This window comes from Amblyomma mixtum, chromosome 9 (assembly GCF_055824585.1).
Source record: "Amblyomma mixtum isolate Tamu chromosome 9, ASM5582458v1, whole genome shotgun sequence".
Lineage (NCBI taxonomy): Eukaryota > Metazoa > Arthropoda > Arachnida > Ixodida > Ixodidae > Amblyomma > Amblyomma mixtum.
In genome coordinates, this window is record NC_143020.1 from 63,258,410 (window position 1) to 63,286,031 (window position 27,622).

Consider the following 27,622-nt stretch of genomic DNA (forward strand, 5'->3'; position numbering starts at 1 on the left):
TCCCAGTGTCAAAATGTGACCGGCCCAGATTATAAATAATGCTAAGACAATACCTTTGTACTGTTTTCTTAACATTTATTGCTCGAGTGCTTTTTTGATTGATTGTACCTGCTCAGATGTGGTGCTTTTTTACACCTGTAATATAACAAAAACGACTATCTTTTCTCTGTCAGCACTGCCACGATCAACCAACAGAAAGTCTTCCAGTTCATGTCGGCAGTTCCATGATTCACTGCAACAATACAGCCCTGAACTGCACAAAAGTGCACTAGACAGAGCAATGGCAGCTTCTGCCCGTGTAGCCGAGCAACGAACTGTAAGGCACGACTGCTGCGATGTTAACAGACAACAATACACATAAACTCAAAACTGTGCCCACACTCATGTCTCATCTGCTTGTCGACTTCGCACCAATGGTCAAACCTGTTTCACAATATAGATATGTACACAAGATGATGACACTAGGGTGCCAGGAGTGTGCACAACTACACCGCAGTGTATTTCACATGCTACCGCGGTGGTTCAAGGCTGACAGCAAGATCCCTCTCCTGTGGTTCTGCTATGTAAAGAACGTACTGGTGTGCGTGTGAACACTCACTTAACGTCACCTATGGCGATGAAGCATTTCAAAGTTGTGGTGTGAACGCTGCAAAAAGTCCCTCATGCATTTTGCAAAGTCATGTGCATGCATTTTTAAAACAACAACTGATATTTCCTGTAAGCGAGAACCAAGATCTAATGACACTGCTTAGCAGCCCTTTTTGTTATCGCGAAATCATGGGGCAGAAGAACTCAAGAGCACCTGATTTGCTTTTTACACATTCAAAGAGAGGGCGTTGCGTGTACACAGTTGGCTTTGTAACTATCTTAGTTTAGTTTATGCAGGTGTAACATCCCAAAGGGACTCGGGCTATGAGGGATGGCGTATCAATCGGCTTCGAAAATTTTTAACACCTGGAGTTCGTTAACGTGCACTGACATTGATCCCGCGGCGGCCGGGATCAAATCGTTGTGCGACCTTTGGTTTGGTTTATGGTTTATGGGGTTTAACGTCCCATAGCGACTAAGGCTATGAGAGACGCCGTAGTGAAGGGCTCCGGAAATTTCGACCACCTGGGGTTCTTTAACGTGCACTGACATCGCACAGTACACGGGCCTCTAGAATTTCTCCTCCAAAGAAATTCTAGCCGCCGCGGCCGGGATTGAACCCGTGTCTTTTGGGTCAGCAGCCGAGCACCATAGCCACTGAGCCACCGCGGCGGCGTTGTGCGACCTTTCACTCCACAGAATGTATTCAACATTTTGAATGGACACTGCAATAAAATTCTAATGTGCACTGATCAATTTCACACAATGGACCCAAATTACGAGCTTTACATTACACTATAAGATTACAATGTTTTTCACAGGCACTAATGACAGTATTTTTTGTTTCAGCAGCCACAACCCTTGCGGCATGTTATCACGAACACCTTATGTAAATCGATAAGGCTTTTTTAAATAACACTATCACAGCATAGAAGCTAGCAGAATGTGAAATAGTCACAAAGTTTCTAGTCTGACAGATGATATAGATTAAAGATGGTGTGGAAGAAATATTCCGCAAATATTATGCAATTTATATTCAGCGGAGACAGTCCTCTGAGAAATGGTGATGCAGATTTAGTGAACTCTTTTGTTGGCTTTCGTTTCAAAAAACAGAGAACTCTTAAAGCCTGCAAATTAACTCATGATTTTGATGTTGGACACCTATATTTTGCTATTCATTCCTGCCACTAACACTGCTGGAATAAACACATAAAGATTTACACAAGAACAAGTTTTCTTTTATTGTCATACAAACATTTATAGGTTCAGAGATCTTGATAAGTGAATTTATAATTAGGGTCACAGAAATTATCCCACTCAGAATGCACAAATAAAATGAATTGTTATGCGACCTTTCACTCTTCCAAATCTCTTTATTGAGGCAGGGTGACAACTACCACCAGTGAATAATACTGGGTATAATGTTCTTGAAAGTCTCCGTCCAACAAGAAGTGATGTCACTCATGTATGACCGTGATATTTATCCCATTCATGCAGGTTTATAAGCATAGCAGGCTTCCTATCCGTCTTCAGGAATGACTCGGAGCAGATGTGTAGCCTAAAGACACAAAAAATGTTACCTTCTGACAAATTTGTCAACATGAACAAAGCTTAAAATGTAATTAATGATGCAGATTAGCTACCCACACCTTTCATAGGGTAGTCGGCTAGAATCTTGCTAGCTTGTACACAAATTGGCCGTTAGCAAAACATTTGTACCAGGGGCATCACGGACCATATCTATTTTTTGTGAATAGCCTTCTTGTGGTAGCTCAAACTGCTCCTCTCACTGAATTTCTTTTGGCACAAGTCACATTGGTAGGGCTTTTCGCCCGTATGGGATTTAACGTGACTCACAAGGTTTGAACGCACTGCAAAAGCCATGGGGCACAGCTGGCACTGAAACGGCTTTTCACCCGTGTGGGTACGGATGTGCACCACCAGGTTGCTCCTCTGTGCAAAGCTGCTACCACAGTGGTCGCAACGGTAAGGACGTTCACCCGTGTGAGTGCGCTGGTGTAACACCAGGTGACTCTTCAATGCAAAGCTGTTCCCACAGTCATCACAATGGAATGGGCGGTCGCCTGTGTGAGTGCGCTCATGTCTCTTCAGAGTAGTCAATTGGTTAAAGCTGCTGCCACAGTGGTCACAATGGTAGGGACGCTCGCCTGTGTGAATGCGCTGGTGCTGCCCTAGGGTAAACTTTTGTGCAAAACTCTTTCCACACTCATTGCAATGGTATGGGCGGTCGCCGGTATGGACTCGGAGATGCACCACTAGCTGGTGCCTTCTTTTGAATCCCTTGCTGCAGTGGGTGCATTTGTGCAGCTTATTTCCTGTGGGTTTACCGCGGTGGTTACGCATACCACGAGGAGTAGATTTTGTGCAGTGGCCCACAGGGCGCCTTTCACTGGTTGATTCTTCTACAGCAGGTGCGCCATGGTCGGTCGCGACTGAACCTGTGTTGCACAGGCAGAGTAAGTTAAATAAACTGCATGAACCAACAATCCAATGTTCACTTAGAATGAGAAATAAAAGTTGAATGCAGAGGACACACTCATCAAAAGTACCTATCGAAAGTTATATTCAATTAAGGGGAAAGCAGGCCTGAAACAAGATGTCCCTGCAGTCAATTCTGCATGCAGGCAAAAAAAAAAAAACATTTAGGCTGCAAGAAATGTTATTACTGCCAAAAAAATAGGGCAGCCTTTGTAATCCATCCAAAGTTTCTGCATTTGATCCTAAGGCTTACACAACTGGCAACATGAAAGACACTGTACAAAGTCCACACAGGTAGTCTTAAAAGTGGCAGTGAGGTATGTTTAGCACAGAGGACAGTAACATTTTTTTTGTTTTATTTGCTCCTCACACAGTGTCCAATAGGAGGAAAAGACTAAAGGCTAAAACCCGGATGAGGCCTTGGGCCCTGTAAAGTTTTTGCATCAATGAACTAAACTAGCAAGGGTGACAGTTCGGTCAGTAGTTCACACATCACAGAATATCAAAGGCATATACTGTCATTCACCACAGTTCAGTAAACTAAAGTGTCTGTATCCTACAACCTGCTTTTTGAAAGACAACCTTCAGGAAAGCATACATGGAGAAATACTGCAGATTCTAACCTGGAGAGTTCAGCGATGAAAGAACCCCATGTTTCTGGACCCTGGAGCGCAAGCCTGCATGTGAAAAGCAGATTACATTCCCTAAGACAAAATATTACACATGCAACAGTTCATGCGGTGTCATGTGTACAACACAGTGAATATGGAGTACACTCTCGTAAAACAGCTTTTCCAAGTTGTGTAAATTGAGTAAGGCGAGCCTGAGAAGAAGTGAACTTGAAAGCAAACATTCCAGACTTTTAAGTCTGCATGGAGATGACTGCTATACCTACGCTCAAATAACTGACAACTGCCTACTAATTTATAGACCTACTCAAACCGAGCCAACAGCCATTGCATTGAAGAATGAATCTGGACAATTCCAGTCTTCATGGGAAGGACAGTAAAAGTTTGCCTACAAAAGTTTAACAGCAAGTGTCATTAATGCCTAATGACAAAAAACATTGATACACCCAGTATTTTTTATTAAACCATTTGTGGTAGCTGTATTGCGCACAGAAAAAAAAGCTTCAAGAAAAAGGCTACTAGTAAAAACGTCCAGGTTAAAGCTGCCCACGAATGTTGCCAATTTACCCAACGTGATGTTCTGCCCCCACCGTCTTTAATAGTGCAATTAATAGAGTAGAAGCACACCTGAAGGTTTACACTATTCTGTCTTAAGTGCAGTTAGAGCATACCACATTTACTTGTGCAGTAGCAGCACCTCCAATTTTGGGACGAGAAACCAGCGGGGGGAAAAAGGAAGAAACTATAGTGACCGAGTTTCTTAATAAGCTGCTCTGAAAAAGATTTGTGACCAGCTTTTCTAACACCATGGATGGCACTGAAGACCATTTCTGTGAACATGATGATGAGGTTGATGATGCTCTCATTGAAAGCAATAAGAGTGAAAGCTGATTATGACATTTTATGACGCAAGGACAGCTTTGGTCAAAGAGCATCGCGGCACAAGGCACTTTCATCAACACAAGGGGGTGGGTCCCATTTCCAGGCATTTCATCTAGCAAAAACCAGGGAAAAAGCTTGCGTATTGTACCACTGGTGGGTACCCAGTGGCACAGGGAATCCAACCCAGCACACCCCACATGCGAGATGCACGCTCCAATGACTAGGCCACCGTTGCAGGGAGAGTGAATGTGGCGAGAAACGAGTAACAGTGCGACAATTGTCACCAGTTGTTGCATTATTCTGAGCAAAAATCATAGCAGCACTACTCGTTTTACGGACATTTTGTGATGCAAAGGAACCAGTCAGGCAAAACTAAAAAATGAACACTGTGGGCCAGTAAATCTCGTAAAACTGGCACTACATTGTGCAATAATGTATAGCATTATAGAGCAGACAGCATAACAAAAACCTAGGCCAACTTTTTTAAATTACTTCGCATTATAATAAAATTTCCAGCTCAAAAACAAATCAAAGCCAACACCAACACCATGACATGAAATCCGCACACGATGAATTCCCGGTGTGCAGATATACATGCAGTATTGTTAGACAACCAAAACAAACACTGTTGCGTTACACTGCATACAGTTAAATGTAACCTGCTTTTAACAAGACCTCAAAACGAAATGCAACATCTCAGAGCGCAGGCTAAATGAACACATCAAGGAATATAGTAAGGAACTTCACTAATGCTATGTGCAATGACAAATTTTTTTAGATGGCTTCGCATTATAATAAAACACTTTTCACCTTAAAGACAAATAAAAGTCTCTACTACCAATATGCTATGAATTCCAGGTGTGCAGATACATATGCAGTATTGTTAAAAAACTAAAATAAACATTTTCACAGCACACTCCACACAGCCAGATGTAACCTGCTCTTAAAAAGGCCTCAAAACGAAATGGAAGATGTCAGAATGCAGGCTAAATGCACACAGCAATGGATATAGTTTGGACAGAGACAGTAATGCCATGTGCATCGACGAAATGAGGTCAGTCACTAGTGATCGACACCGAATCATAGTGTACTCTTCAGGAAAGCCAAAAGGACACTCACGAACCAGTAAACAGTGGCAAGTACAATAGAATATAAAATTCACCACACGATACAGCACAGGTTTTACAGAGCTAGAGTCATCACAAACCCCTAACCAGGTGTGCAAAGTCGTGGAGTTGCAATGAATTTCATAACCAAGCATTCGCAGATTCAAGGTCATACTGCACAAGAATCAGCATAAAGACTGTGGTGTCAAACACAGAGGCGCAAAACACTAAGAGTTCCAATGCATGCAATTTTCATCATTGATGTTTCTGCTTTGATTTAAAAATGAAAGAATATTGTATAAATTAAAAAAATCAATTTGTCCACATAACAGACCAATCACACAAGTACCAGGATAATTGCATTTCATGCAATGTCACAAATGAAGTTTTTCACAATGACCACCACCCGAGAGGTGATCTTGCTTTGATCACTTAATAACAGGATGGAATCCTATTCACGCCATTTTGCACCAAAAATAAACGCATCATTTTCTGCCATTTCGTATTTTTGATTGAGCACAATATTTTGGAACTAATGGGCCTCCTTCATTAAACGTGCGCTGCGCACCAGATTTTTTTTTTTCAATTCTCTGTGTCACAAAGTATTTGACGAAGTGACACACCTGCACAGACTTTCTTACAAAAATATGCAACATCTTCTGAATGTCATAACTGCCCTAAAACATGCGCCAATTCGACCCATTGTATTCTGGAATGCACCGTGGCCGTTCAGCCTCCGAGTGACCAACAACTAATGTAATTCTATGATTGCTACTAATTGCCCACCACAAGAGTACACACGTTGCAGGCTTCACTTGATTTATGTATCCGGTCAGGTGTTCTGTTAGTACCACTACTGTAATGGGAATCTCACCGAGAGCTTTATTTAAAATGTTCAACCAACGCATGCCAGTGATTTCTGCTACACGACTTTTGAGCTATGAAGAAGAAAAGAACTTGGTGCTAATTTTATTCCGCTATTCCCTCCTTCCCTCTTCATCCCAAGCCTAATGCCGATCCTGCAGAAAGATAATAAATTCGAAACGAGCTCACTAAAAAAATTTTCTACTTTGAAGGTAGTCCCCATTATCATCACTATTTAAATCCCTTTAATTCAAGCAAAATCATTGAAAACACTTCCATGTCACTTTGAACATTGACACAGTCCAGTAAGATCATTGCACACGCAATTTTTCAGGTTATGAGCTTCAAGGAGTGCAGTCATGGAAGGCTGGAAGGCATGGTTTTGAAGGTTTCTTCCTCTGGAACTTTGTATGCATTGGCTTATCAACAACGGCCTGCAAAATAATAGAGAAAAAAATACGAGTCACTATAAAATAAACAAAAATGTCACAAGCAGTGGGGCCAGTCTGCTTTTGCGCAAATGGAAAGCACAAAGAAGTAAGAATGCACAACATCCACGTCCGACTACACATTCTGCTGTTTTCCTTCTTCTGCAAGCACAAAATGAGAAAGGATATGAATAGGGAAATAGAAGTGCAACGGCAATCTACTGTTAACTGCGAGTACAGATTTTTGAAATTGATGTTTTCCACCAGCTAAAATGCAATGTCACATGATATTTTTAGCACAGCTGACAGATGGATTCTCATGCACCTAACTTTACACATGCACATAAGTGAAGGTAAGGTTCTGCATATGTTCGTAGCAGTAGGTTGCATGCAAAGGCTCTTCTTCAAGCATGTACTCTACGTCCTCCTAATACTGCTATTCATGCCTGCAATTTGAAACGGAGCATAGTAGCATAAGGAGAAGTCTCCAAGGACACAACAGCATTGTTTACATGCTTTGTGTATTGAATAAGGATAACGCAGTCCTTGATCAGCAGACTGACTCACTCACTTAGGCTCATATTCAGATGATTATCTGTGTGGTGAGTGAATCAAATCTGGGCTCACATTATGATCAGAGTCGCAGGAGAGTCCGAGCTCAGGCTCATATTATGATCTGTGTCTTTGCAACGATGGTGCACGCTTAGACTTCTAAGCCTCCTTGTTTAATAACAGCGGAGAAGAGGGATGATTTACTGCCACAATCAAGGACACTTGAGGGCGAGGCAGGCTGGTGACTACTGCGGGCGATCGAAGGGGATTAAACGAAACCAAAGAAGACGGTATTTCGTCCCTTTCCCATTGCTAGTTTACGTGGGTGCAGTAATGAGCCGGTAGCTTTGTCCGAGTCCCTCCAGGCTGCTGAGAGTTCATATTACTACAGTTATTTGCAATCAGCATAACATTCGTGACACATAGATAAGCTGTCCACTTTTGGCATAAACTTGACCCAAACAGCGTCAGACCAAGAACATGCATTCGCAAGCCTTAATTCGGATCTCTAAAGCCAGACCGAAAAGCATGACCAGATTACCAAGGAGGCAGCCGATATGAAGCTCACAAATAGGTCATGCTTTCTGGCCACATATTCGACTGCACAGACCTCACGGGATAATGCAGCGCGTCCAACACTGAGCTTTTTTTTACCATAGCATTGACCAACTGCCAGCTTACAATGCGACCCTACGCTTTGCCACAGAAAAATTTTGACTTGTGACATCACACGACTGCGTTTGTGGCTGTGGCCTAATGGTCGCTGTCGTGACATGTGACAACACAGTACGTAGGTCAGGATGAGATGTCCTCCACTAACCCTTTGAAAGTATGATTAAACATAGAAATATGGCTACATTGATGCAATACAGCCAACCAATACAAATTCAGTAAAGTATTTTCAATTTAGGACATAAGAAATATGTGCTCAACCAACCAAACACTTGATCAACAAGAAAAAGAATGCCTCAGTTGCAATATCAAGCTAAATATCCAACTGCAATGCAAAATCACTCCTGCCTTGCTTTTACTCATTTCATCTGAAACTTTCAAGCCCAAATATTTAGCCAAATAACAGGCAATAAAGCAGATATGAAATAAATAAAATGATGGCTAGAAGAAGAGGCATTACCACAACTAAGAAAGGCAGGACAATTTGCGAGCGTGGAGGAGCTAGTGTGTAACTTGCAAGGAACTCTTACAAGAACACAGAACGGCTAATGTGCCATCAGACTCCAAGAAACAACAGAATAAAAAAATTGACACATCACAGAAATCGGAAATACAGCACAGAATAAAAAATAGCCTTGAATGGGGAAAAAAAATAAACAGACCAGGATTAATCAAAGCTCAGAAAAAAGAACAGCCAGCAGAAAATATTAACCACTTTTAACTATACTAGGCGAGGTGGGTCTGGCCACAGGCCTGATACAAAGGGGATGCCAATAGTTATCCATTTATCTAGGGGAGATCTCTTGGTGCATGGTACAAAGACAGGCCCCGCAATAGAATGTTTTACAGGACAGGAGCATCAAGCTATTGGTCGGCATAGGCTGGCTGCAGATCTTCCTCTGGAATGCTCTTTCCCATGGCTACTGGTGCCCCTCCAATGCCTGCAAAACTGAGAACACACAAAACAGGCCTAAAACGATTTTCAAGTACACCAATCAGTGCAGTCGAAGAATAGCATGCGTTTTTCATTCCTCTGTAGCGGCATTGGGGCAAGGGACGCGGACAAACGATTTTATACTAGCACGCCATGCGAGCATGAAGAAGACTACTTTCGTATACAAAAGAAAAAAAAAAGGCCTGCTGATATTCCGTAATTAGAAGCTGTCTGTACCAGTTTCCGGCGTAAACTGCTGGTTACAGGTACCGCCATCGGGATATGATTCACCAGCAAGTCACCACAACACACGATGGACGGTTATCACACAAATCGCCACCGAGTCCATAAATCATCAGCCTTCTTGCCGCAAAGCTACAGACTGAAAAATAACTGACTGTTGCATTTGCTATGCGATTACGAAGACAGAATAACACAAACATCCGAGAAGAAATGCGAACGGCGCGATCTCCCCGAACATGCTGTCTTTGCTAAAGCCTGCTGCAAGAGAAATAAGGCGTGGAAAGTTCACCGGCGATCAATTCAGTGAGATGGTCACGGCTGAAGACACACACCTAATGAATTTACATAAATTAACGCCAATTACAGCTTTGCAATTCATTGCGTCTACTTGCCCGCACATGCAAGTGTTCAAGTAACACGTTTAAAGGAATAACACCGGCAAGTTTCACTGAAGAAAATTTGTCCAGAATTGCGGTTATACACTTCTGCTTCTTTCATGTCCTTGGTAAAGGCGTTAATAAGCCCGAATCTTTCGTGACTGCGCGGTGACGTTTGGGCACACGCGCACAAAGACAGACCATGTCTTCACACGCGCACGCTGCAAAAGTGACGTTCACCGGGTTGCACGAAGTTATCCTTTCTCTGTAGGCACAAAGATTTCCTTCTGCAAAAAGCTTCGTCTTCTCACAGACTGACAACACACAAAAGCGAATATGTAAAGCACACATGCGGCAACACACGAAATACGTGCGATTGTTGATGCGTCCCGCGATGCAACTTGCTCCTTGATACATCTTCCCCCATGGTTGGCGTGGGCACGTTTAAATACAAAAAAATAAAAAATAAAGAGCACCATGTAGACAGTCTCAATTAAGTACTAATGAGGAAGCAAAGTCCGATCTGTGCGCAAAGTGTAGTTGATTGAAAACTGGCTGTCAGCGCAATCGAAAGCAAAACCGAATTTCGACGCTGTTGGTTTCGATATCGCACCCGACGGGGCGCAACGTGTACGTACGATGGTTTACTCGTCGCCACTGCGTACTGCGCGAATAGAAACCGTACGTGGTGATTCCTCTCCACTGTACTCAAACTACACTCCGTCGACGCGTTGAATGCGCAGCACTGCCGCCACTCGCAACGCGCGTACCCTGAAGTCTTTGCATGGCCAGGGCCTTTGTGAGAAGGACCTGATGATGCGTAGAGTTTTGAACACCGCTCCTGTCAGGGCATGTTTTCAGAATACGCGATTAGGTGACACTATACAACGAGATCCTTTCGAGGTACCCTTCGTTAATTGCGATTGTAGTAGATGGTATAGCGCTCTACTCCGGCAGTTGTAATGGATATCGCGGCGCCTTCGTTGTGGAGTAAAGGAGGATTTACGAGCTCCCTGTTACCTTTTAAGCAACATACAGAGGCTTCCCTATTTATCTAGTTGCCGGATTAAAAAAAAAATTCATCAGCGCAAATATCAAGCGACCAAATATATCACTCACTAGATATAGTGCACATTTATTTTGCTTTGAGTTTTGGCGCATAGCGATATGTGACTAGCATATGCGTCAACCAAAGAATAGAATTCGTTTGCTATTAAGAAACCTCTGAGATGCTTAAAATCTCAAAGTATGATAAGCCTTTTTTATTCAAAACACGCGCGACACATTCACAAGGAGCTAGACACCGCAGCAGACACGGGACAGAGAAAGAAGACGACACAGGGCGGTCCCGTGTCTGCTGCGGTGTCTAGCTCCTTCATGTCTCACCAACTGGCCTACACATCTACCCTCCTAAGTTACATTCACAAGTGCACTTGCTCCAGTGAGCAAACAGAGTGAAAAGACGGGTAGACATTCAGAATAAAACAGTGGAAAATGTTTTTTCCGCACTTTGTGCTGCTTTGCGCATGAACATAAAATTCGATTTACGGTGATCACTTCTCTGCACAACTCTCATGTTGATGCCTCCTCTTGCAAGAATAGAACTATTGTAAACTATAACAGAACTGCCCAAAGGCGACATAAAATGACTTCATGATTTATATATATGAAAGAGCTGCGCAGGTACACTGTCAGGCGTTCATGCCTTTTCATCGAGTATAGACAGAATGAGTGCAGTACCTTTAATTTTGTTCTCCTTAATAATGACCTCATTTGAGAGTTTGCAAGCACTTTAAAATGAAACCCTTCAAATGGCTCGTATACTGTTGGCCAAAATTCTGTCACACTATAGCTCTGATCACATCATTGATGGAATACTTACATCTGGGTCATTAAGCACATTGCGTAGTCATCAGTAATTGGCCATTAATTAGGAATAATTAGTGAATAGTAATTTATTAGTAATTAGGCATTAAGTAGTAATAACTATTAAGTAAATATACATTGATTACTAATCAGTCAGTGGTTAGTAATTAATTATTAATTATACTGCACTGGACATTTATACTGCAATCTGGGCATTTAAATTGTTCTAAATGGAGCTATTTGCACTTACTGTGTTGTCTGCATCATTTCTGCAGTGAGCACAGCCTTCTCTTTTAATGGGATTCAATATATGCTTTCCACAGTTATCTTGCTTGATCAACTTTGATAACAAACTTCAAGAACTTTCAGCCTCATAAGCAAACTATCTCTATCTTTATTTCTTTATCAGGCCAATTTAGTAATCATACATGACTGAAGTCCCTCAATGAAGTTCTAATCTGCTGTTGACCATCTCAGCTCAGCACAACACACCTGTCGATAAGCAAGCATTCTTGTAATATGTGTTCATTCGCTGTTTATTTTTTCTGAAAATGTGCTAATGTATGGTAATGTGGAGTATGTACAAGATAGCATTATGGTCTGCAATCTTTAAGAAGATATTTAAAACATCAGCACTATCATAGACTTTCTGTAATTGATGAAAAACTGATGCCACCTACAAGTACAGTTTCCAGGAAGGCTGCACAAGTAGCCAAAGCAAACTATTGCACCCCACTGCCAGTCGGAGAATCAAGCAATTGCTTGGCTCAGTAGGTGGTCGAGTTGTGCGGTTCTTCAAAGATGCCGTTTAGTTTTCTTGCTAAAATTAAAGCCAAAGAGCCATCACTGCTCCACCCAAAACACGACAAAAAGTGACACATATGATAATTTTCAAAACCGGCACAACAATCGTCCAGCCACCTAGCCAGATTGTCATTTGCTTCTTTGTCTGGCACGTGAAGCAGCCTGTCGGATCAGATGCTTGGCTCACATCTACAAAAACTGTACTCGCAGCGAACAGCAGTTTCTTCTTAATTCCAGAAACTGCAGGTAAGCAACCATGTTTAATTATATCTTAAAGAACATAGACCATAATTTGCTACTTTGTGAGCAATGTTTGCTCACGATTAGGTTAGTAGCTTACAAGCAGAAACTTTTAAATCCAGCATAAAAACAAGTCTCTGTAGATACCAGCGTCAGTTGCATACGTGATAAATAGGAGTTTGTCATAACGCACCAGTTACAAGGGAGTACCCAAAGCTTTTAATTATCACCATGAAATCAAAACATACAACACTCACTTGCAATGGTAAAAGTTAGTTCTACACGTAGTCTCTTCCTGCAGAGTCGACATTTTTGCCACCATTTCTTCACCTGATTCAAGCTTTCTTTGTAGAACTCCTCCGCTTTGCTCAAAGACCACTGTTCCACTTCGAAAATGGCATCCCCTCTGTCGCCAAATCACAGACCACGAATTGGTCCCTTCATCTCAGGAAAGAGGAAGAAGTGGATTGAAGCAAGATCAGGTGAATAAGGTGAATGCTGCAAAGGTTCATAGCCTAACGGGTGGGCGGTGACAACGGGTGCTTGAACCAAATGGACAGGTGCATTGTCGACCAGGAGACGGACGCCTTTGCTGATCATGCCAAGACATTTTTGTTTCAATGCATCACGCATTTTCTCCGCAAGGCTGCAGTAGTAATCATTGTTGAGGGTCCCGCCCTTCGAAACGTAGTCGGTTATTAACCAATGACTATCCCAAAGAATCGGATAGCATCTTCTTCCCGGCAGATTTCTGGACCTTCATCTTCTTGGGAGGGGGGAGGATGGATGTTTCCACTCCGTGCTCATTTCTTTGGTCTGCGATTCATAGAAATACACCCATCACTTGTTCATAGTGATGAGACGAGCAAAAAAATCCCCTTCATTTCGCTCCAACAGAGTCAAATTCATCTGGGAAAAGTCGGTGCCAGTTTCCTTTTGAAGAGGTGTCAAAAAGCAAGGTACCCAGCGGCCAGACACCTTATTCATGTCCAGTTCCCCATAAATAATCCTCCACGCAGTTCGAAACTTAGTCAAGTCTCCGCCATCACTCTTTAAATGGTAGATCTTCTGTTGTTGAGGATAACAGCCTCCACTTTATTCAGCATGGCAAGATCATCCTTGATTGAGGGTCTACCCACTCGTGGCTTGTGTGTCAGAGACATGTGACCACTTTGAAAGTTCCTCTTCCACCTCACAACCGGGTCACATGATTGGCTTTCATCCCCAAACACAGCTTTCATTTTGTCGTGGATATGACGTGCATTGTTACCCTTCAAATGGAGGAACTGTATAACACTTCGGGATTCAATTTTGTTCATCATGCAGGTTGATGTCTTCTACAGCCTATGGAAAGAAAACTACTTCAGACAAAGATTTGATATTTGCATCATTATGCATGGCAGAGGCACTGATTATGCATAAAATGTTTCATGAAAATATCTCTAAGACTTCTTTGTTATAATTAAAACTTTTGGATATCCCCTCCTATCTTGGCTCTGATGCACTGCAGTAATTTATCAACGACATATTCCAAGTGAGCATTATTCATCGCAATGACCAATGTTTTATTAAGAAAACTCAGCACTGCTCGGCAGTTTTTGTTTTTTAATTTGCAATAGGGTGCATTCGGAAGATGGGATGGCACAGTGGACCAACGCAGTTACGGGCAGTGAACACACGAATAACTCCCGACGGTCTTCTAAACTTATGCGCTCATCTTTATTAGCATGCGAGATAGCTAAATCTAGCAGACTGCTGGGCACTTTCCTCATTATGGTCATCTACATTATTCAGAGCAAGCAAAAGATGACCTAGGAATATGCTCAATGATAAAAGGAAGTCTATGTGGGCTAGAAGTCTATTATTGGCATAGGAGAAGGTTTGTTTCCTTACCACATGCATGGAAATACAGACCACAATGCAAGGCTTGCAAACATTGCCTGTATTTTGAGATATCTGCCAGATTTTAGTTGAACAAATACAATGGTGAAGGAATCAAAATTTATGTCCAAATATCAGTAAAGCATGAATAGAGATTGAAGAAAACAATTGCGATAACCGGTGATAGACAGCACTAGACACATGAAGCAATGTTTAACAAAGTAGCCTGATATGTGGTACTCATGTGATTTGAGATGACAGGATAACTGCTGCCGAGTACAATTGAATTTAATGCTTTTCATACATTTTAATTTAATGCAGGGTGTATACTAAGAATCCAAAACTAATGCCCGAATGCAGTTTGCATCCCATTTGATATGATGAATAATTCCTTGAAGGAAACTTGAGCTTGTCTTTAATTCAGTTTGAAACTATTGTTCCTTATCTGTTCCTAGGAGGTTCGCTTGATACTGACAGTACATATAATACAGCTTCAAATTTAATCCAAGGTACTTCATATGTGCTCCTAACTTTACCCATCTGTGTATGCACTCCCTCTGATGGAGTCTACATTTAGAAGTTTCAGAACACAAATTTTTCTGTGCATATACTTTTTCTCGCATCTGTTGAAGATGAACTGGGAGTTTCCCATGTAGCTCTCCTATCTGGCTTTTCTCTGTTTGATGCCAATAAAGGTTTTGAAGCAATGTTTTCAGGCTCGATGATGCCCCTCTTGTAACAGCACATGTTGCTGATTCGATGTATTGGGAAGCACTGTGGGTTACTTCTTTCCATTGATACTATATCGTCACCTTGCAGGCATCAGCTGACAGCAGCATATAACTTTAGGGCTCCAACTCTGCCTGAAGCTCACAGCTTAGGCTGTTCAGTATAAAAAAATTTCAGAAAATGATCAATGAGCGAATGCCTTTCTTATTTTAAAAACAATGCATCGACTTTGGAACCCAAGTAAACAAAGCTATACTGACACAGCACCAAGCAAAAAAAACATGATGTGCACAGAAGTGCGTACTTCCTGAGCACTTTTTGATTAGTCAGCATAGCAGTATACAGCCTACGATGTGGTCATGCAAAATGATGATTAATTTTTACGGCGTGAGGGCATCTGTGGCCAAAGAGCACCATGGCACAAAGTTCCTTCTTTTACTCAAGGTGGGGTCAAAGACCCACTTCCCAAGCATTTCACCCTAGAGAAGCAGGGGAAAGCTTGTACCCGCTTAATCAAGAGTGGGTACCTGTCAGCATTGAGGATCGAACCCTGCACCTCTCGTATGCGAGGCGGATGCTCTAATGACTAGAGCACCGCAGTGGTTGGTCATGCAAAATGAGTGAGAAATCGAAATTCCTGCAGCAAACAGGAAGCAGCACCTGATGAGCAGCATTGGTGTCCTGGAAGAACAAAGCGGTCATAACTGAAAGGAACACACGCTGGCGTCAAAATGATGAGACTGCTTATAAAAAAAAGATATGACCCATAACAACCAAATGGGTACTGAAACTTCCTTGGATGTCCCATACATGTCCCCAGGACGTCTAACAGAAGTTCAGTGACCATTGGAAGTCAGATGACGTGCAGTTGGCATCGCTACAGGCAACAGCGTAGCTCAGAAACTGAATCTACATGTCTAGGCTATTTCAGGCAGAGGTGTGTGGACTACAATGCACCATGCAATAGGTGAGATTTTTACACTATCCATTGCACTGCCAGTGACACCTCGACTCACCGCCCCCTTTCCTTCGGGAACCCTGTGCGAAAGTCAACAAGTGGGCTTTCCCGCATACCTTAGTTTACAAAGAGATAGCGGAGCTCATGCTAGAAAAGCTGTGACGGTGACGAAACGACTGCCGTGGGTATGGGCATTAAACATTCATCATATTATGGATAAATCAAAAACTGCAGGCTTTCACACAGTTATTGTATGAAAGGGTGGTCGGCAATATTAATCTCATAACATGTGATATGTGGGAAAGTACACAAACAGAATTGCACAGGAGGTCCAAGCCTCACAGCATCCAAACGAGGTAGGCCGACATAACTAATGCGACGACAATATCTTTGTACTGCTTTCTTAACATCTATTGTTTCACTGATTTTTTGATTGAATGTACAAGCTTAAATATTGTGCTTTTTCCACATCTGTCGTATAACAAAAACGACTAGATTTCCTGTGTCTGTCAGCATTTCCATGATCAACCCACAGAAAACCTTCCAGTACTTGTTAGCAGTTCCATGATTCACTACGAACTACAGCTCTGAGCTGCAGCTGGAAAAGGACAGGGTTAATTGGAGAGACATGGGAGAGGCAAAAACGTAGCGCAAAGAAACAAGGACACAGAAAGACAGACAACACACGGCGCTAACTTCCAACAGTGGTTTATTGTAAAAAGGACTTTCTTCACGTTTTCTTCAATGCAAAAACCCATAAAACTGATGTTCCTTTCCGAGTCATTGTATCGGAAAATGGTACTTGGCAAAAATCGGTTGCCATGTTCCTACAAGAAAAACTAAAGCTACTTTCCGTTCAGGATCCCTTTCTAGTCTGTAATTCTGAGCAGGTTCTAGATTTTTTCAAGTCACATGAGGGACAGGGCCTATGCGGTTTTTCTGTGGACATAAAAGATCTGTATTATTCCATTCCGCATGATGCTTTGTTATCCTGTATTAAAGAATGTATAGACCAGCAAGGGCGAACTGCTTTTCAAAATGCTTCTGGCATCTCGGTGAATGGATTTATAGAACTTTTGAAATTATATCTCAAGTCAGCGTTCATAGTATGGGATGAAAAACCTTATCTTCAGAAAGATGGCATCTGTATAGGTTCATGCATTGCACCCATCCTCAGCGATTTGTTTTTAGCCCGTTTGGACAGGTCTTTTGCTGATATTGTAAAAGATACCAATGTAATCAAGATTTTTAGGTACGTTGATGACTTTCTGATTGTACTTAACAGTAATGACAGTTCCTTTATGGATGATGTTCTTAATGTTCTCACTCTTTTTCGTAACCAGTTTAGTCCTCTTGAACTAAAGTTTGAACTACCTGAAAACAGGGTTATCCAATTCCTTGAAATCAGCATCACAATGCATCATGACCGGACGTGCTGGATGTTCAAACCTCGTGGCAAAAAACCATTGTTACCTTTCCATTCAGCCCATTCTAAGCTCGTAAAAAGATCTATTGCTAGCCTTTCATTTTTGAATTGTTTGAAGAAGTCTTGCCCGCACCTCATGCATGAAAGTTTTTCTCAGCAGTGTAAGAGGCTTGCGAATGCTGGGTACCCTTCCCATGTCCTAGTGTCTGTGGCGGAAGGGGTTTTGAAGAAAGTCTGCAATAAAAAAGGCCAGGATAACCAAGAAGCCATGAGTAAGAAAGGAAAAGTTGCCGTCATTCCTTATTTTCATAAACTTTCTCATAATCTCAAAAAAATAGCGCAACGTTTGGGAGCTATAGTGGTTTTTTCGGCGCCTAAGAAGTTGAGTCATCTGTGTACGAAACATTTCAAAAAATCTAAAAAGGGTGTTGGTTGTACGAAAAAACATAGGAAAAAGTTTGTCAATTGTATTGAAAATGTAATTTATCAGATTCCGTGGCAAGCAGTATGTAGGGCAAACCGGTAGATGCCTGAATGATAGGCTTCGAGAGCATGGGCGTGACGTAGATGATATGCGTGGAAAAGGGTTGTCAGCCCACTGCCGTGTGTGTCACTGCATACCGCTTCTTGAACAATGCATGGTTTTAAAAGTGCACAATAACCAGTTGACATGAGAAATCATAGAAGCGAAATGGATATCACTTTTGAAAGATGATTGTGTTAGTACCCCCTCTGTTTCATTGCTGGCAAAAGAGCTCGCATATCTGGCTGATACGCTTCGCTAGCGCATGGTTTGACGGCGCGTTGGTCTTGATGTCGATATAAAACCACCTTTCCTTTCTGAAATAAACCACTGTTGGAAGTTAGCGCCGTGTGTTGTTTGTCTTTCTGTGTCCTTGTTTCTTTGCGCGATGTTTTTACCTTTCAAATATGAACCAACAAGCCCAAGCATACACCCTTCTGATGGGAGAGGCCTTTGCCCTTCAGTGGGCCTAGTCAGGCTGATGATGATGACCGTGGTGATGCAAGGCTGACAGCACGATCCCTCCCCTGTGGTTCTGCTGTGTGAAGGATGTGGTGGTATGCATGTCAGCACTCACTTATTTCAAAGTTGCGGTGTGTGCGCTGAAAAAAGCCACCCGTGCAGTGTGCAGAGTCAGAAGTGATTCCTCATTTGTCCATGCAATTTTAAAACAACAAATGGGATCCCTGTAAGTGAGAATCAAGACCTTAATGATGCTCCTTACAAGCCCTTTCTCTTATCATGAAATCGTGAGCGATAACAAATGAAAATCACCTGATCTGTTTTTGATGTAATCAAAGTGAGGGCATTTTCTGTACAGAGTTGGCATTGTAGATAGTTTAGTTTAGTTTATGGGGCTTTAACATCCCAAAGCAACTTAGGCTATGAGGGACAATGTATTAAAGGGCTCCGGAAATTTTTGAGTACCTGGGGTTCTTAATGTGCACAGACATTGCACAGTCCACAGGCTTCTAGAATTTCACTTCCATTGAAAACCGACCGTCGCTACGGGTATCAAACCTGCGTCTTTTGTGTCAGCAGCCGAGCGCCATAACCACTGAGGCAGCGGCTTTGTAGCTGCGACATGCTTTGTAATCATTCTTTGAGTACACAACGTAACATTCTCAAGGTACACAGCTGAACTCGTATATGCCGATACTTCAGAAATTTGAAGAATTTAAATATTTTGATATAACGTTTATTTCAACCACAAATCAGAATTATCCTTTTAGTGGCGGAAATATTTTTCTCAAAGCCAATTTTTAAGCTGTCCTACAACGTAGGATACTGGGCAGATTCACAACCTGCGAAGTGTGATAAATCTTCAAACTTTTGACATTGACTTTAAAATCGCATTTCTCATCACGCGCGGTGGTTTCCTTATGACAAGTGCCAGAAATGCTTTGTTTTTATTGCAGAATTAGAATGTATTCGATGGGGATGAATTTTAAAACTGCCGATCTTTCTGAACATATACAATGCAGAAAAGTGAACCAACTCAACACAAACCCTGCATACGAAAAGTTTAGACCCTCTTGAAGCTACGCTAGCAGGTACAAGTTTTTCTAAATAAACTTTCACAGTTACTATACATGAAAGCGGTGTCCTGCATGGGGAAGACTGCGCAACATGAAACAAAGAAGAACAAGGGTTATTGTTTTTGAATTCACCTAAAAGGCTGCTCATCGATCTTTATTAGAATGAATGTGTAACGGCATGCCTATGTACTAACCACACAGTGGTTGATAGAATGATAAGTTGGAGAGAACTTTTCTCCAAAGTAACCAAAAAAAAACAACCACAACTTATTGTGCCACTGGAAATGCAATGCCAACAGACAATATAGCTTTGCTGTGGGGAACAGCACAGTGTGAGAAAAAGAGTGACGATAGCAATTCTTTACTGGATGCAAGGCACAGAGATGCCTAAGGATGCTCAAAGTATAAGACTAAAAAAAACCCTTTCTTAGAACTGCACTGTTATTCAATTTTAATGCACAATATGTCAAACAAGTCAGCTTTACAAAGAGCCAGACTGTATTGAAGATTTTGTAATGGCAACTGTAATAAAATACTCGTGTACACTAAGCAATTTCATACAATTGACCCAGATACGAGCTTTACAATACATTACAAGATTGCAATGCTTTTCGTAGGCACTAATCACAGTATTTTTTGTTTCAGCAGCCATGACCCTTGGAGCATGTTATCATGAACACCTAATGCAAATCGAGAAAGCGTCTTGAAGTAAAACCAACACAACACAGAAGCTAGCACAAAGTTAAATGATCACAAACAGATCCTATTCTGACAACCAAAATAGATTAAAAATAGTGCACACACATTGATCCACAAATATTATATCATTTATATCCAGCAGAGACAGTGCTCTGAGTAATAATAAAGAAGATGTTAGTGAATTCTTTTGTTAGTCCTCATTCCAAACAACAGAGAACTCTTTAAACCACCAAACTAACACAAGACACATCATTTTGACGCTGGACATCTAATCGTCCCCACTTATTCCTGCCACAAAAACTGTTGGAATAAACACACAGATTTACACAAGATCAAGTTTTCATTTGTTGTCATACAAATATTTATAGGTTGTGATGTGACATAAATGAGTGAATTTATATTGATAGTAAAAAAAAAATCAGCCCTCTCAGCCCAAAAGATTAAAAGGAGCTTTGTGCACTATTAATCCACGAAACATCTTCACTGAGGCAGGCTGACAACTGGCACCAGCGATAAATATTGGATATAAAGTTATTGAAAGTCATTCTCTAACAAGAAGTGATGCCATCCACGTATTATCATGATTTTATCTTCATTCATGCAGGTTTGCGAGCATAGCAGGCTCAATCTCCTGGGTGACTGTCTGTGTGTTGCCTAAAGGAACAAATGTTGTTTTCTGAAAACTGCGTTAAAGTGAACAAAACTTAAAAATAAAGTTAATGATACAGTTTAGCTACCAACACTTTTCATACGGCACTGAGGTAGAATCTTGGTAGCTTGTACACAAATTGGTAGTTACCGAAACACTTGTACCAGGGGCATCTTGGACCACTGCTATTTTTTGTGAACAGCCTTCTTGTGGTGGATTAAATTATGGCTGTGAGCGAATCTCTTTTCGCACAAGTCACATTGATAGGGCTTTTCACCCTTATGGGATCTAACGTGAGTGACAAGAGTTGAACGTACCGCAAAAGTCATGGGGCACAGCTGGCACTGATATGGCTTTTCACCCGTGTGGGTACGGATGTGTGCCACCAGGTGACCACTCTGTGTAAAGCTGCTACCACAGTGGTCGCAATGGTAAGGACGTTCCCCTGTGTGAATGCGCTGGTGTACCACCAGGTCACTCTTCAATGCAAAGCTGTTTCCACAGTCATCACAATGGTATGGGCGGTCACCTGTGTGAATGCGCTCATGTCTTTTCAGAGAAGCCAAGAGTGTAAAGCTGTGTCCACATTCGTCACAAAAGTAAGGACGCTCGCCTGTGTGCACGAGCTGGTGTTGCTTTAGCGTGAACTTTCGTGCAAAGCTATCTCCACAGTTGCTACAATGGTATGGGCGGTCGCCGGTATGGACTCGTAGATGCCGCACAAGATAGTATCTTTTCTTGAATCCCTTGTTGCAGTGGGTGCATTTGTGCAGCTTATTTCCTGTGGGTTTACCCTGGCGGTTCCCCATGCCAGAAAGAGTAGATTCCGTGCAGTGGCTCACAGGGTGCCTTTCACTGGTTGAATCTAGCAGAGGAGGTGCGTCATGGTCGCTCTGTGTGACGACTGAACCTGTGTTGCACAGGCAGAGTAATTTAAAAAAAAAATGCAAGAATCAACAATCCAAAGTTCACTTGGAAGTAGGAATAAAAGTTTAATGCGGAGGACACACTCATCAAAAGCTGTGGATGTATATCAAAAATCTCATTCAACAGATCAGCCTTAAAAGAACTCAGGCCTGAAACAAGATGTCTCTACAGTCAATTCTGCACGCAGGGAAAAAAAAAACATTTAGGCAACATTAGATGTTATCATTGCCAAAAAAAAATGGGCAGCCTTTGTAATCCATCCAAAGTTGCTGCATTTGACCCTAGTGCTTACATTACTGACATCTTGACGGACACAGTCTAAAGTCCACACAGGTGGGCTTAATGGCTAAACAAGTGGCAGTCAGCTATGCTTACCCAATGCAAAATGCCACTTTCTTTCCTTTATTTCCTCCTTAGGGTCTAATAGGAGGAAAAGGCTAAAGGCCAGACGAGCCCATAGTCTCCTGTACGATTTCTTGCATCAATGAACGGAACTCACAGCGGAGACAGTTCGATTAGTATAGTTCACATATCATAAAATACAACTTTGCAGAATATCGAAGGCCAATATTACCATCATTCAACAAAGTTCAGTAAACTAAAGCTTCCGTATCCTACAACCTGCTCTTTGAAAGACAACCTTCAGGAAAGCATATATGGAGAAAAACTGCAGATTCTAACCTGGTGAGTTATGTCCAGAAGGTACACCATGTTTGTGGTCCCCGGAGCACAAGCCTGCATGTGAGAATCAGATTACATCCACTATGATACAAGATTACAAGTGCAACAGTTCATGTGGTGTCATGTGTACAACACAGTGAATATGGAATACACTCTTGAAAAACAGCTTTTAGAGGTGAAGTAAACTGAGTAGGGTGAGCCTGAAAACAAGTGAGCTTGAAAGCAAACATTCCAGACAAGGCACTTTCGTCAATGCAAGGGGGTGGGTCTAATACCCATTTCCAGGCACTCCACAAAGGAGAAGCCAGGGACAAAGGTTGCATAATGTACCACTGGTGGGTACCCAGTGGCACAGGGAGTCCAACCCTGCACATCCAACATGTGAGATGCACGCTCCAATGACTAGGCCATCGTTCATGATGCAAAAATAGTGCACAAAGAACACAAGGGACGGAAAGGAAATGACGCAGACAAGCGCTTGTCTGTGTCATTTTCTTTCCGTCCCTCGTGTTCCTTGTGCGCTATTGTTACATCATGAACGCTATCCAACTTGCCCAACTTTCGGCTTTGTTTAAGCCATCGTTGCAGGGAGAGTGAATGTGGCGAGAAACAGCGAATAAAAGTGCGACCTGTCATCTGTTGTTGTAATAATCAGAGCAGAAATCGCAGCAGCACTATACTCGTTTTACAGACATTTTGAGATGCAAAGAAACCAGTCTAGGAAAAGTAAAAAACAAAAACTGGGGGTGAGTAAATTTTCTAAAACTGGTGCTGCATTGTGCAACAGTGCATACATCCCTACGGCACCCAGCTTAACAAAAACATAGGCCAATTTTTTTAAATGGCTCTGCCTTAAAACAAAACAATTTCCAGGTCAATGAAATGACGTGCTTGAAATGAAATCAATACATACTGAATTCCAGATGTGTGGATATACATTTAGTATTGTTAGAAAACTAAAACAAACATTGTCACAGTACACTCCACAGAACTAAATGTAACATGCTCGTAGAAAGGCCTCAAAACGAAATGGAATACCTGAGAATGTGGGCTAAATGAACACAGCAATGAACTTAGTTTAGAAAGTCACTAATGCTAAGAGTACACTAATCATAGTGCACTCTTCACAAAGCCAAAAGGATGCCCATCAACCAGTAAACAGCGGCAGATACAGTAGAATATAAAATTCACCACACGATACAGAACAGGTTTTGCAGAGCAACAGTCATCACAAAAGCCCAACCAGGAGACAAAGCAGGAGTGCAAAGTGGTGGAGATACATCAAAAGTAAGCAAGCATTCACAGATTCAAGGTCATACAGCACAAGATTCAGGATAAAGATTGATGTGTCAAACACAGATGGCCAAAAGCCCAATAATTTCAATGCACACAGTTTTCACCCTTTGTTTCTTCTTTGATTGAAAAATGTAAGAATGTTGCATAAATGAAAAAAAAATCAATTCGTGCACATAACAGAACAATTACACAAGTACCAGCATAAATTTGTGCTTTCATGCAATGTCACACATGAAGTTTTTCACAACGACCATCATTGCAGAGGTGATCTTGATTTGATCTCTTAATAACGGGATGGAGTCTGAGTCACCCCATTTTTTACCAAAAATAAAGTCATCATTTTTTGCAATTTGCATTTTTGATGGAGCATACTATTTTGAAACCAATGGGCCTCCTTCAATAAAGGTGGACACCAGATTTTTTTTGTTCCATTCTCCGTCTCACAAAGTACTTGACGAAGTGACATGCAATGTCCTACTGACATCGGCACAGACTTTCTTACTTTCTCCTGAATGTCATAACTGCCCTAAAACATATTCCAATCTGACCCAGTGTCTTCTGAAATGCCCCATGGCCATTCAGCCTCTGAGTGACCAATTAATGTGATTCTACTAGCACTACAATTGCCCACCACAAGAGTACACCCGTTACAAGCTTTACTCAATTGCTCTATGTGGTCAGGGTTAGTACCGTGACAGCAATGGGAATTCCATTGAGAGCTTAATTTAAACTGTTCAAACTTTGCACGCCAGTGTGTCTTTCTAAACGACCCTTCAGGAAAGAGTAAGATAGAACTTGGTGCCTATTTTTATTCCCGTTATTCCCTCCTTCCCTCTCCATCCCAAGCCTATTGTCATTCGCGTGGAAAGAATTTTACTGTTTACAAAAACGAGTTCACTAAAAAAATTCGTTTTAAGAGCAGCACCCAATTTCGTTATAATTTGAATCCCTGGAATTCAAGCAAAATCATTAAAAACACTTCTAGCTCACTTTGAACATAGACACAATGCACTGAGATCATTGCACAAGCAATTTTCCAGGTTATGAGCATCAAGCGATGGAGTAAGGGAAGGCTGGCAGGTGTGGTATTGAAGGTTTCTTCCTCTAGAACCTTGTACACATTAGCTTATCGGTAATGGCCTGCAAAGTAACGTAGAACAAATCAGCGTCACTATAAAGTTGGCAGTTTGCGCTTGTTGGTAACACATGCCAAACAAAAATAGTGCAGGGGCAGAACAGGGACAAGCAAGGACACACACAAGCGCTAGTACGAGTCTGTGTAGTGCTCGTGTGTGTCCTTGCTTGTCCCTATTCTGCCCCTGCACTATTTTTGTTTGTCATTATAAAACAAACACAAATGCCACAAGCAGCCACGCCTGTATGCTTGTGTGCAAATGGCAATGCACAAAGAAACAAAATTGCACAAAATCCACATCTGACTAAACATTCTGTCATGCACTTTGTTCTGCAGGCACAAAATGTGAAAGGATATCGATAGGGAAAGAGAAGTGCAATGGCAATGTACTGTAAACATCGAGTATAAATTTCTGAAACTGATGTTCTCTACCAGCTAAAATGCAATGTCACATGTGATATTTTTAGCACAGCTGGTCTGGACGGTTCTCTTTGTGCAGACAGATGGATTCTGATGAACCTAACTTTGCACATGCACATAAGTGAAGGTAAGGTTCTGCATGTCTGTAGCAGTAGGCTGCATTCAAAGGCTCTTCCTCAAGCATGTACTCTGTGTCCTCCTAATATTGGTCCTAATGACTGCATTTTGAAAAAGAACATAGTAGCGTAAGGGTCTCCAAGGCCACAAGAGCACTGTTCATATGCTTTGTGTATCAAATACATATAATGCAGTCCTAGATCAGCAGACTGACTCATGAGTAGACTCACGTAGGCTCATATTGAGATGATTATCTGAGTGGTGAACAAGTCGGATCCAGACCCACGTTCAGATTTTGATTCTAGCCGTGAGATAGTTCGGGCTCAGGCTCATATTATGATCTGTGTTTTTGAAATGATGGTGCAAGCTTACATTTTTTTGCATCCTTGTTTAATAACAGTGGAGAAGAGGAATTATTCAGTGCCGCTATTAAGAACGCTTGAGGGTGAGGCAGTCTGGTAACGTCTGCGGGTGACCGAAGAAGGGGATTCCGCGGAAGCAAGGAAGAGGGTATTTCGTCCCATTCCCACTGCTAGTTTATGCAGGTGCAGATAATGAGCCGGTAGCTTTGTTCGAGTCCCTCCATGCTGCTGAGAGTTCATCATATTACTACAATGATTTGCAATCAGCACAACATTTGTGACACGTAGACAAGCTGTCTACTTTTGGCATAAACTTAACCCAACAGAGTCAGACCAACAACATGCATTCGTGAGCCTTAATTCGGATCTCTATAGCCAAACATGTGCGCGGCCAGAAAGTTTGCCCAGAGTACCAAGCAGGCAGCCGATAAGAAGCTCACAAACTGGTCATGCTTTCTGGCCACATATGCAGCTGCAGGGACGTGAGAGGATAATGCACTGCATCCAACATCGAGCTTTTTTTACATGGCAGTAACCAGCTGCCAGCTTATAATGCAACCCTACGCCTTGCCACAGAAAAATTTTGACTACTGACGCCACATGACCATGTTTGTGTCTGTGGCCTAATGGTCGCTGTCGTGATATGTGGCAACAGTACGCAGACCAGGATGAGATGTCCTCCACTGACCCTTTGAGGGCATGATTTAAACATAAAATATGGCAATATTCAAGCAATACAATAAGCCAATGCAAATTCAATACAGTATTTTCAATTCGGGACATGAGGTGCACAACCAACCAAAGATTTGCTCAACCAGAAAAAGAATGCTTCAGTTGCAATTTCAAGCTGCAACTCCAATGCAGAAATGACTCCTGTCTTATTTTTATGCAATCGTTTCATCTGAAACTTCCTAGCAAAAATATTTTGCCAAAAAAAAACAGACAAAAAAGGAGATATGAAATAAATAAAGTGACAGCTGGAAGTAGAGGCATTATCACAACTAAGAAAGGCAGGACAATTTGTGAGCCTTGGGCAGCTAGTGCGTAACTAGCAAGGAGCACTTACAAAAACACACAATGGCTAATGAGCCATCAGACTCCAAGAAAAAGCAGAATGAAAAAATTGCACAGTACGTCATAGAAATCGAAAGAATATATCGTAGGATACAAAAAATAGCCTTGAATGGGAAAAAATATAAACAGCAGATGATCAAAAGCTTACAAATAGGAAGGGCCAGTATAAAAATAAAACAATTCACCACTTAAACTTCCTAGGCAAGGTGGCACTCCCCACTGGCCTGATGTAAAAAGGATGCCAACAGTTATCCATTTATCTAGAGGAGATATCTTGATGCATGGTATAAAGACACCTCCCGCAATACATATTTTACTGGATAGGAGCATCATGCTGTAGGTCAGCAAAGACTGGCTGCAGTTCTTCCACTGGAATGTTCTTCCCCTGGCTACTGGTGCTTCTTCATTGCCTGCAAAACTGAGAACACACAAAACAAGCACAGCACACACACACACAAAATACACTGGCATTGTTCAATATGGCTATGGGATGTAGTCCTGCCTTTTAAAATAGACTATTTAA

At 41.8% G+C, this 27,622-nt stretch overlaps 1 protein-coding gene across 1 annotated transcript; it reads right to left on the minus strand.

Moving 5' to 3' along the window:
• Positions 1 to 1,941: 1,941 nt before the first annotated feature.
• On the minus strand, positions 1,942 to 22,968 carry LOC149329347 (uncharacterized). The gene is made up of 5 exons (XM_089559230.1): positions 22,696 to 22,968; positions 21,288 to 21,997; positions 18,779 to 18,803; positions 3,711 to 3,764; positions 1,942 to 3,047 (listed from the first exon to the last, which is right to left on the minus strand). Exons 2-5 carry the CDS (start codon positions 21,894 to 21,896, stop codon positions 2,329 to 2,331), a joined length of 1,407 nt encoding a protein of 468 aa, XP_089415356.1. The 5' UTR covers positions 21,897 to 21,997; positions 22,696 to 22,968; the 3' UTR covers positions 1,942 to 2,328.
• Between the last annotated feature and the right edge of the window lie 4,654 nt (positions 22,969 to 27,622).